The 12,703-nt window shown below is 40.7% G+C and overlaps 1 protein-coding gene across 1 annotated transcript in view; it reads right to left on the reverse strand.

The window, feature by feature from the left end:
• Positions 1–10,530, reverse strand: part of LOC124409389 — a 29,325-nt gene extending 18,795 nt beyond the window's left edge. The window contains exon 1 of the mRNA XM_046886974.1: positions 9,480–10,530. Within this exon, the coding sequence (XP_046742930.1) occupies positions 9,480–9,727 (248 nt within the window). The 5' untranslated portion in view covers positions 9,728–10,530. The remainder of the gene's footprint in view (positions 1–9,479) is intronic.
• Between the last annotated feature and the right edge of the window lie 2,173 nt (positions 10,531–12,703).

A 12,703-nucleotide genomic window follows, 5' to 3' on the forward strand; every position in this document is an offset into this window, starting at 1 on the left:
AGAGTGGGATAAAAAGAATCAATAATATCGTCTTGCTCTTTAAGATCAACCCTGAATGGAACAAAGCGCGTATAAATTCACGGGGTACAAGGCATACGAGAGTATTGAGGTGTATATAATAATGAAAAGTGTTAAGATAGATTTTTCGCTATCGAATTATAGTGGAATTTTTGTGATTTTTAGACATATTTGAAGTGCAGCTGAACGTGTATAATTATACGTGTGACGTGCGTATAATTGTGCCTATAGAAATTTCACCCGATGGCGAACAAAAGTTTGAGAAAATAAATACGTAGAGAGAAATAATCTATATTATACCGTTATTAGGATGAAATCTTATGTATGTATCTATAAAATTAGGGTGCAGGGGCGTAAGTAAAAATTGAAGATTTTCACGATTCGTTAAAGATTGAAAGAAAAAAGAGAAAGATAAAAAAAAAAGGAAAGAAAGACAAGCAAACGTCTGTCTGGCATTGTGTGTCGTGCATCAACGCCGGGAGACGATAAACGGGGGGGTCGAGTAGCCGGCGATGCAGCGACTAATCGAAAGGCTGAAGGTTCCTCGCAGCATCCCTCGTCTCGCTGTTGGGGCTGGACGGCGTGGAGCGATGCCGGTGGTGGGGAGGGAGGACTCGAGAGGACCTTGGCCTTTTCGCTTGGCAAAAATAAAACCTGTTGATACGGGAGTGCATCGTTGATGCTGATGCTGCTGCTGCCGTTGGTCCTGCTGCCGTTTCTGTCGCGGCAGCAGCACCAGTCAAACTGAACATCTCTTCCTCCTAGCTGCCCTTCGAATATAGGCTTCTATTATGGAAGTCCTTCCAACTAACTAACGTTAATTTCCTACCTTGGTTAGCGGGTAGCAGAATATTTTGCCGCGCTCATGCTGCTCATATGCTCATCGTGTTACCGTGTATATACACTAACGCTTTACAAGTGTAAGAAAGAATGAAAGAATTGATTGAAGGGGAAATTATAACGAGGATGAGGATCGAAGGTGTTATACTTATACTTTTCTTCAAGATTTCAATTTCTGCAGCCATTCTTTTTTCTGAAAAAGCTGTAGAAATCAAATCTAGATTAGGTAAGAGTACGGTACCGTTCGTTCATTCGGTAATGCCTTCACACGGGTTCTTGGGTAATTTGAAAATATCAATGTAACGCTGAAGACGTCTGAATTTATTTCCGATATGTCGTTACTCGCCGCGACGTATGAGTGCGATAAATACCGCGAAAAGACAAACAACGTAGATGACAAGTACTCGAATTGTGATTGAATCAGGCACGAGGAAAAAAAAACGATCCAAAGGAGATAAAAAACGTACAAGAGACACGAAGAAGTAGAAGATGGTAACCTTTTGCCACAATTAGTAGGTAGAAAAAAAATGAACCGTGATAAATGAAAGGATTGATAGTGCGAAGGGCTCTATCTATCTCTGCACGACGAGTCGATCCTCGTTCCACCCCACGAAGAAATAATCGCGCATAAATCACGGCGTATACGGACGACAAGGCGACGGGGGTTGCTAACTGGAGGGCCGCAGGGCATCGAGGCGATTGCGGAGCAGAGGTTAGGTGCAGCGACGCCGTCGACAGGCTGCCGCGTTGGTCGTTCCTTCGGTCTGTTGCAGGGGTACGAGGAGGAGAGACGCAGCCAACCACCGGCAGCACCGGTCGCCCGACCGGCGAGCAGACGCCTCGACACAACCACCACCACTACCACCACCGCTACCACCACCACCACCACCACCACCACCACCACCATCGCGCCGCTCCCCTCGTCCCGACGCGATCCTCTCCTCCCAGCGATCCCGCAACCGTCGTTTCGGACTAGACAGACGTGAGACAGAGTCCGCGACCTCTTCGGCCCTCTCGCGATTCCACGACGACGACGACGACGACGAAGGATCGTCGACCACCCCGTCCGACGGCGAGGAGGAGGAGGAGGAGGAGGAGGAGGGGGAGGAGGAGGTGGTGGTGTTGGCGGAAGGGCGCAAGCGCACCGCCGATCCGCGACCCTCGACGTCTTCTCGACAAAGGGAAGCCTTGGCCCAGAGGCCTACCACAACTTGCTTGTTTAGTTCTGTCGCCGCTGCATGTCTGGTCTGCCCGGTGGCGGACCGGACTGGTCCTGATGTCTATAGATGCTAACTAATGTCTTATACTGCTCTTGTGTAGGCTGCAGTCCGCTGCGAAACTTACCCCTATTGTAACGCGCGCCTAGATCCTGTAACGACACCCTTCTTCGGGCCAAAACATTACGCCCCTGTCATATTATACCCTGAGCAATTTTTTTTTTTTTCTCAGTCTTTTTCTTTTACAAAGAGACGCGGATTCTCTGACTATAGTATACCGGTTACCCCTTTCGATCCGATTTCTTGCTGCGGGAAATCTGCGAGGTTATACGGTGGACAAATTTTAACCGGAGTTTGTCGATCGTATGCACTCGATGCTAATATTTTTGCGATACGTTCACTATACGATCGGAGAGAAGAAAGGCTGCACGACTATTTTTGTACACTGTCGTCTCATTAGCGATTCTAGCGCCATCTCAGAGCAGGCGTAAAACCGGGTATTAACCTCGATTTTTTTACGACCTTAAATTTCGCGTTGGACTTGGAATATAAATTGCTGCATCTTACTAAGAGACTAATGTTCTATATATTCTACAATGTTCGGGGACGTAAATGATGTTTTTGTTAGCTTAGGTTGGGTTGGGTTAGGTTATTTTCGTGAAACTTTTCTCATTGTCGTTCTGGCTACGCCCGATTCCGTCGCAAAACAATATGGCGCCACCCTAGATGGCAGGCTAGGCAATTAATGTAAATTTCAAAATCACAAAGTCAGTTTCATCAAGAGCAATTCGTCGTGGCAATTATTTAATCGGTGTTGTGATTATTATTATTTTTTTTTCAATATTTTTTTCAACGTAACAAAGACACTTGCAATCATCCCATGGCTCTCTCTCTCTTTATACCGCTTAGACGTTTATTTCATATGAGTTGCAAAATATTGCCGCAAAAAAAAAAATCAACGGCATCATCTGAGTTACACTATCCTGGCATTTGTCATAATATCCAGTCGAAGTAAAAAGAGTGAAAATTTCTAAAACACTCTCACGCTCTGAAGGATAGTAGGTACAAGAATTATGGAAAAAGTATACATAGATGTAATATTGCGAATAAGCGGATGGGTGAAAAAGAGGTCAATTCCTCGCTTTATCGTATCACTCATGAAGATAAGGAAAGGTGAACAAATGTATTTATATAATGCCAGCATGTTTTACGCGTCTTTTCATCAGTGTTTTTCGTACACAAAGTACTCGTTTCTATGACGGTCGAGTGAGTCTGCAAATGCGCATGCGCGGAGTACTAAAAATACCACTTTCGAGTCCTAGAAGTTAAGAGTGTTATTTTCTGAACCGCGCGCGTGCGCTGTTGCATGAAAGTCTGACATTACGCGACCCTAACCTCACATTCTTGCTTCGTGAAAAACCGCGTAATACACTCTGGTTATTTAAAGAATCGTGTGCAACGAGGAGGCAACGGTCTTTTTGCCTCGCGTATTTGCAATATTCATCATCGGTTCACCTACGACTGATATTGCAAGCTTACGCTGTTACACGATATTCTATTTATTTGGTACTTGTGGACTATACCAGCCAGAATAAGCTGACTTGTTTTACATGCATGTTTTGAATTTTTAAAAACGTACATAGAACTCAAAATTTCACATCCTTCCATCTTTCGTGTAAAATGAGTGATTGGTCCTAGTCATCATGATTAAAACATCCATCAGACTGTAAAATGGGAAACAATTTGACGAGTTCAAAGTAAAATAATTTTTCGTTCAAGCTCTTTGAGTCCGGACTACAATCATCCACGCCAGCCAGAAATACCTAATTTTGGCCTTTTTTCGGCCTGTGTGGGTATCCCTTGCTATACATATATGTATGTCTCATATCGCTCTCCTATACATTGCTATAGTCTCACCGATATCTGAACATGAAACATATTATACAGCCTAAAAATTTCACGCCACTCGGTCAAATTTCACGACGACCGGTCGCGAGTTATTTCGCGTCTAAATCGGGCAAATAAATCTTTTCTCTTCTTTATTCTGACAGTACGTTTCCAAATACTATTAACCTCATTATGATTCAATTCTTAAAATTTTTTGGTGCGTCATAATTAGTATATGAGTATATATACTAGTGGTGGGTATATGTGTTTGCAGAAAATGCACTAAAAGATGTTATTGATAGAAAAAAAAAAAAAAAAAAAATTGTGCGTAAGTTATTGCAGGTAAAAAAAAAAATTGTCTCAAACTGCAGATCTAGAGATGAATAAAGTATCCATGTCTGATTTATAATACGGCGTAAAAAGAGAATATGATAGGCCTCGAAATTGCTAGGATCGAGTATCCGGAATTCAACTTCCGGTATCGTCAATATTTTTCAAGCTCATTCACCTGCAAAGTGTCTTGGAATATTGAAAATTATTCAATTTAACAGAGCCAATGGCATACAGCATATTCCATAAAAAGGCTATTATATCCATTTTTTTAAACGTCTACTTTTTTTTATTACATCTGCATCAGTAACGTAGTGTGAAAAGAAGGAAGGAAAATAATAAGAGAGAAGTACTTTTCGAGTTATAAAAATCAAAAGCTTCCTTTTCCAAATATGGAATCGAGTATTTTATTCTGCCTGGTTAATAATTTGAGGCGATACCAACCGCAAAGGCTTGGCCAATATACATCCACGAGCCAATCATCTGCATGAGAATACTCGGAGATTTGAAGTGAGTGGCCGGTATGCGCAAAACTCGTTTATTACGCGTCGAGAAGAAATAAAAATTACGATTTTTTTTTCACATTACCAACGTCGTGTGGTCATATTTTATTTCTACAAAAGATGTAGAATAAAATTACGCGATGATGTCCACGTGTGTGTGGTTTATTTTCTCTTTTTCATTTATTCATTTTCGCAAATATAACGAGCTTGGCATATCATCGGCAATTCAAGTGCAAAAATAAGTCAAGCCGGACGGAGCCAGCCGCACCGCGTGTTACGTGTGGCTTGAGTAAGCTATAATCGCGCCTCGTGTTACTACTATCGCGAAATTGAAGTGCTATAACGGTTCGTCAAAAAATTGATTAGCCTTATAGAGTTTGTTTTAATTTCATTTCTAACCGCAACGCAATCATACAATATGTATATATGTATATATATAAGCTGTTGTAATGTAACATATAATAATGCTGAAAAAATGTTGGATTGCGTTTGAAAAAAGAGATTAGAGAATTATCCTTATATTCTTCTCTCTGACATACGTATGAAGAAAAAAACTCCTACCGTAACTGGAGTTTCGTTTACATTCTGAAAAAGCCTTTGCAATATTATATGATAAGAATCAAAGCGTAATAAATATCGTGTGTAAAATATTTTGGATTTTCCATTGCTGTTCACATCGGTAATATGCTGTACATATGAATATGCATGTACACAGATACATAGCGACACATGTCGGACAGACGATGATCTAATTGTTCTGGCGTACTAAAATATGAGTCCAAACTAATTATCGTGAATGTTGGCAAGTGTTATAGCAGTAGAACGGAGGTATAATAATCGAGGAAAAAATGTCAACGGCTGTACACTCAGCGCGTTTTACAAAATGGTGGATTTTACTCGGGGCAATGAAAAAGAGGAAGGGTGGATTGAGAAAACCACGTGTGCGTTCCACGTATACGATATTGAGGTAATCCTTGGTACGAAAAATCCTATAATTAAAGAATTCATTCGTCTCGATAACCGAAAGCTCGTATATTATAATAATCAGGCCATTTGAGTCACTCCCTCTCCCTCTTCCACTCACCTTTTCATTCTTTTTTTATTATTCCTGAAAGACCATTAATCGATCACTCATTTACAATATGAGATTAGTGTAGTTCAGAATGAGGTATAACAGACTCGAAACGTTTTCTTTCAACGTTTTTGCAATGTTGCAGAAAGCCCAGGGCTCGATCCCGAATTATAAGATTTTCGCATTTTCCTCGCAAAAATCGTCTGGTAGTCTGATTATGCGATTTTAGGCTTACCAAATGAAATAATCAGGCGATGTCGCACGTAATCGAGCGACGTGTAGTTTAATCTCGAAGTCGCGAAAATGCGCGGCGAATACCGCGGCGGTGGTCCGCGTAGGCCTAAAATTCAACGCGATCACTGATCACCGTACGCATGTAGAGTCGTGCGATACGACGGTTCGCGTATCTTCGTTCTTCCGTTGCAAAAAAAATGTACAACTGATCCGATCAGTACATGAACTCAATTGGAACCGGGTTCCCTGTGTCATTTTTTATTTTTACGTCCTGATTAATATTACCGTTTTATTTTACACCCTGCAAGCTGATTGTCGCGTTAGTGATTAACATGCGATTTATACTCTCAAAGGTGACAAAAAATATTTTTGCTTCTTTCGTTATCGCTCGTTTGAGAAAAGAAAGAAAGAAGAAAAACGCAATTGGCAAAGTTTAAGTCGTAAAAAGTATTTCTTAAACCGTGTTTCGTTGTTTCGAAGAAATTGTTTATTCTTATTTACCTTGAAATAAGTAGATGAAAAAAAAAAAAAACTTTACTCAGCTCAAGGAAATTCTGCGTTACGTACTTCTACCATTATAGTCTCTAAATTTAGTGGAGTAAAAACCGAGCAAATCCGACAGGAGTGAGATTTTACGGCAGTAAATCTAGAAAAATATTTAATAAAATCTCACTGCTCATTGCAGTGGCTCGATTTTTACTCAAAAAGCGTGAAGTTTTAATTTAAAAAATTTATAAATTACAGTAGATACTTTCTCCCAACTGAAGACAGTTTGATCAATATTCTGAAATAACAATTCCATCCGATAATTGATAGCATGGAATGTCAAAGAAATAGGTTTAGTTGGTAAGCATCGTTGAATGATATTATTTAATAAAATCGATAAGAATTTTCTTAATCAAAGTGAAATTCGGATAACTTTTTTCATCAAATCAAATATCCGCAGACTGTACAATATTTTTTACAGACCAGTACCACTACCGATTACGTAAATTTTAAACCGTGAAATGGAAAGAAGTAAATGAAAAAAAGAAAAAAAAACTTACAGGACATATGAATTTCAGCACATCTTCTAAACGTTGGAAAATATATCGAATGATTCTTCAATCAACCACCAACAATTGTTACAAGGTGAATTGTAGCCGATGGCATCCGTTCAATTCTCACCATCGGCGACATTCGCGCGTCGAATAACCCGTTAGCATGTAATACATAAAAATATACAGAAGCACGTACGGTGCGCGATTTTGTGGTAAATATGCCGAGCTCACGTACACATCGACAGAGTGCGTAGGATAATGGAATAATTAAAACGAAATTCATCGGCCGTGGACACGTGTCACCTCCTGAAACGACCCAACGATTCGTTGGATTTTTTTCTTCAGCGTAGGCCTTATTATACACGGCTGGCTATACGAATCATACTCTCGCAGTTCGAAACTTCTCCGCGCGACGTCCACGAGCCATTTTGTATTTTTTTACATACATTATGTACAATTTATGTTACGAGACAAAAGCTCAAGTTCTTCGATGCCCAGAATATTGAGTCACACGGTGTGTACGTCGGTAATTTTAATTTTTTATTCATTAGTTTTTCCTTTCTTCCCCGATCACTATTGCAATCAATCGTCGATTCGATTAATTGAAAATGGATACGCGAGCCATGCTGGCCGACGACGCGTGGTGATATACATACGTGTAACAACGTCCGGTATGCACACGTATAATGATTTCGATGCACGACTCAAGCTGGTTTAAAATGGCGGCCATAAGAGCCGACGGTTTGAATTTTATGGAAAACTCGATGCAGCATAGCCCGTCTTATAGATTCGTGGCTTCGAGAAATTGACCAAAGAAATACAAAGAATCAATCTGCATAATTGATCACGATACTCGGTAAAAACCCACGCAACTAGACGATGGTCGATAATTTTTCGGAAATTTTATATTCCGAGCTCCGTTTCACGTATAACGATTTCATAAACGTCAATCTCGTCCACGAGCGTCGAGAGCGAGAGACGTTATCACGGATTCGTTGAATTTTTTTTCTTTTTTTTTTATAAATATATCGATTGTCATTTGCTACAAGTGTATATTATTACTATTACTACTATTATTATTATTGTTGTTATTATTATTATTATTTACAAAATGAGTCCATTTGGTGGACGGTACGTATACGTATATGAAGATAATTATGCGTGCGTTAGAAAAGTGGAGAGGTTGAGAGAAAAATATATAATTCTCTCCGTGGAGTAGACGGCGAAACGGTGTTCTCCTCTCGGTTATACAATCGCGCAGGAATATGTAGATAGGTATTTATAAAACTAGGAATAAGCGAGTCAGGCCGACAGAGTATATCTCGAAACCATTATGTGTGTACGGACACCAACTAGAGAGCCGCAGGACGGTTGGAGACCAAGTCAAGACATGATCCCCACTTACCAATTGGTACCGTTCAACCGTAAGAATTAAAACGTCGAATTACCGAGCAAATTCGTACTCGCGAGGCGTAATGTGTAGTAACAGAGAGAACTCGATGAAACGGGGTGTGAATCCGAGCCCCGATTTATACCCTGTGTAATATGCAGTGTAGAAAAGGTAGCGAAAAAGTTTGAGAAACGTGTAAAAATTATCGACATTCAGACATAATATTCGTATAGACGCAGAAAATGAGCGAGCTTGGCGATTCTGAATATGTATATCGTTTTCACCGTTGTTATAATCAGCGCCGGAGTGTTTTATTATATATATTTACTTCGATAAGCAAAGCCAATAACCGACACGCTGTGTTACGAAAGAGATTTTATTAATTCCTAGCTTAGATTATGACAATAGCGACGACGAGTTGTCCATGCTCGCGTTGAACCACACCGATGTCTGCGGATTCAGCGATGATATTATCTTCGACGTCGGTACACATCTCGACGAATTTTCTCGAGACATCGGTCGCCGAAATGTCCGTGGAACAGATTCGGTGACGTTAGATACAGTTCTTTGTTTGCGAAGAAAACTGTAACGACCTATTGACACATCTCGCGGTATAAATTAATCGACCAGCCTTCTCACAGCTTCCGTTCAACGTGGAGGCTAACAAAAAGTATCACGAGTTACGAATAAGCGAAAAGAGATGCCTCGCGAAATTCGGTCTCTCTAACTTTGGTATATAATTCACTGTGTACCTACAGTTGGTCGATATAATCTACCGATTGATCAGACAATTCTAAAAACGAAACTGAAGAGAGAGAGAGAGAGAGAGAGAGAGAGAGAGAGAGAGAGAGAAAGAGACGAAGTATGATAGAGAGAGAGAGACTACTGATAATACGGACTAGTAGAATAATTTTTTTATAATTTCATTGGTATGTGTGAGTATTTTACCTCGGTTTGAAAAATTCTCTTTTCGAACGTGTGACTCTGTCCTCGGTTACACACACGAAGAGTATAGAACGTGATATTGAGAGAGAGAATCCTTGTCCCAGACTCCAGTCTGCAACCAGCCAGCCAGCCAGCCATCCAGCCAGCCAGCCAGAATCGCCAGTCTGCGTAGCGAGGAGGAGAGTATATCCTATAGGTATATCTATGGACGGTTCGCAGGTCGCCGCTCCCTGAGAGATCACTGCCCTCATCCGTAGTCGTGCTGGCTTCTTCGTTCTTGGTTTTTGCAACAGGGTTTAACGATAAATCGCAATCCCCCGTCCCGGCGTCGAAATGGTTGTCAAAAGAGTGTTCGACATTCCGGTAAAAAGAAGTTACATTTGAGAAAATTTCAGTTCAATCCGCGTGCCTGTGTGTGTGTGTCTGTCTTTAATCTTTCTTTCTTTCTTTTTTCTTTTCTCATCTTGTAAAATGGTATTTGAAATTTTTTCGTCTTTTCATGTGTTAAAATCATGTTCTCACATACGTAACCCCCGTCCTTTTAACAGTACTCAGTATTTCCGGCCTGAACCAAGGCACTCGGCAACAGAGACTGCCTGCCCACAGCAGCAGCAGCGGCAGCAGCAGCAAGCACGCGAAGGCAGCAGAAACACGGCACACAACGAATGCTGGGGCCTCTCCGAATCCGTTTCGGTGTTAAGCTCTGCCGCTATTTTATTATTTTATTTTTATATGTTCAAGCGGAGTTTCAGCGAGGTTCCCGGCTCGATTTGGCCGAAATATGCGGGCCCGATACACCAAGATTAAATACCCTGACCCCTGGCGATCGAGGAGGACGTCCTTAAGCCCAAATAGCACTGAAAATGGTAGGATTTTTCGCGGGAGGTATCCCCTCCGAGCAGCGGCGGCGGCCCGGCGAGGCAAGCGACACTCGCGAAATATCACTCACTCTAACCCACACCGATGCATACTGCGAATCTCCCCCCTCCTAGGTCGCCCCGTCGCAACAGGCAACGTGTGCTGATACAGGACACCGTCGCCATCTGGTCGAGAGGTGAAGAGATTATTCGCGAATGCGCGATTTCTCGTTTTCGCGACTCGCCCGCGACGTTTGGAAATCAAGCTGCTCCCCAATTTTCCCTTGGTTTTTCTATGCGACGGAAACTCGTTGCGCGATACTGCCCAGGCTGATCACTCTCTAGTTGCCTCAATTTTTTTCTACAGGGTGGTTTATCCAGAGCTATTTAACTCTCGTCGTGTCTATTCAAACTTTTAAATTGCACGCGAATTACGTTACTTCGAATTTTATTCCGTACAGCGTGACGTAACACCGCCGCGACCACGTGTAGACCAGTGATCGTATCTTCCTCTTCCCCTTGTACGATCCGAAGATAGTCTGTTCGTAGATCGCCTTCAACTAAAACTCGAAATACTAATACGATGCTCCTAAATACGAGCCCTACCTCTTTCTCGTATACTTATTCGCGTTAGCTAACCTCCTCGTACACACCGGTGTACATGCCTACACAACCTATACGTATACGTTATATCTGTACACTACTGTTAATTTGCTATAGTATATTAAAACTCGAAATTAAATTATCGTGTAGTCGACAGCTGATCGATAAGAACTATAATACACAACTTCCGCTTGGTTTTTTTTTCTTCGTTGCTTCTGTACCTTCTTTTTATAATTTTTTATACTTAACGGGAATTGTTGTCTAACAACTTGTCAAGGAAATATTATCCTTACCAATATAATTTTTACTACTTCCACTTTTGGTATGCATCGAAAAAATTGTTCGTCGTCACGATTTCTGTAGCATATCTAACATATAATGTAACGTGAATTAGTCTGAATCTACTGGTTTATTTCAATAAACTTTGTATTTTTGCAAATTAAAAAAACGTAGTCAAATTCTTGTTATTCTGAATCGATAAAAATAATTTACTTGTTATTTACGTTATTGTTTTATTTTCGTCAGGCTTTTTCCAGTCTTCTCGTTTAAGAGGATGATATAGTCAGTTCTTACCGACTGCGTTAAATGTCTTCCATCGTGGCCAATATCAGAGGTTATGCATCGCAACGTAAATAAGGACGTCACGGCCGATTTCTACATACAATTCTGAACAAAAATACACCAACGCGTTTTAGTTGTACGCAAAAATAACAAAATGGCATGAAAAATACAAAACCGTGATCGTGACTACTTATTTGTCGTGCCATATCCTTATTTTTGCGTAAAAACAAAATGTGTTGGTGTGTTTTTGTTCAGAATTGCATATAGAATACGGCTGTTATACCCTCTTTTAAATTGCGATGCATATAGCCTCTGATAATAGCCGCAATAAAAGACATTCAACGCAGTCGGTAAGGACTGACTATAGCATTTCCTTGATTACCATTCCTCGTATTCGCCAGAGCAGCTATCTCATGCTGGGATCCATTTTGGTGCCTCCATACTTTTCAGGTTTCTCGCCGCTGAACTAGCTCCATTGAATTTGTCTATACGACTGTATATTTTACTAATAGTTCCGGCTAGAAGCGATTAGATGATCTCTTGCTTGATCGACATCGTTTAAGGCTCATAAATTGAACCACGCTGTATTGTTTCATTGTTTTATTTTTTCAATAAAAATATACCTGATACTAGACCAAAATAGAAATACGATATTATATCTCGAAACCTGGAATCATGCCTTCCTTCGTGAAAACAGTGGAATTGTAAGGTGTAATTTTGAAAAATGAAAGACTGTAAAATGAACGATTTCGGATTGACTGGAACTAATACATATGTGCACGCACACAATGCATACGTACATGTAAATAGATGCGATTGTTCAGTCGTTGATCAACGAACAGGTGGAACCGTGTGTACAAAGGATGATCAAAATCGTGAGAACTTGATTCTACGGTTAATTTCCGTGCAGGACGAAAGAGATTCATTACTTCCACTGAATTCGGCTAACCGAGCATAACATTGGGCATCATTTCAGCCTTTTTCGAGCCACGTGTTAGGTACGCAGCTACGTAATGTCCGACGACACAGGTTTCAATAGGTCAAGTACCGCTTCCATGTATGCATGTTCTACGGAGGTACTTTACAGGGAAAGAAAACCAAAAAATTAATCAAACGAGAAAATCAAAAAATTCTAAAGTGTTTTATGTATAGTTGCAAAAATTAAAGATGAATCATATATCCTTGTTGTATAACGACGGGTAACTG

The sequence above is a fragment of the Diprion similis genome, chromosome 8 (genome assembly GCF_021155765.1).
Source record: "Diprion similis isolate iyDipSimi1 chromosome 8, iyDipSimi1.1, whole genome shotgun sequence".
NCBI classification, from domain to species: domain Eukaryota; kingdom Metazoa; phylum Arthropoda; class Insecta; order Hymenoptera; family Diprionidae; genus Diprion; species Diprion similis.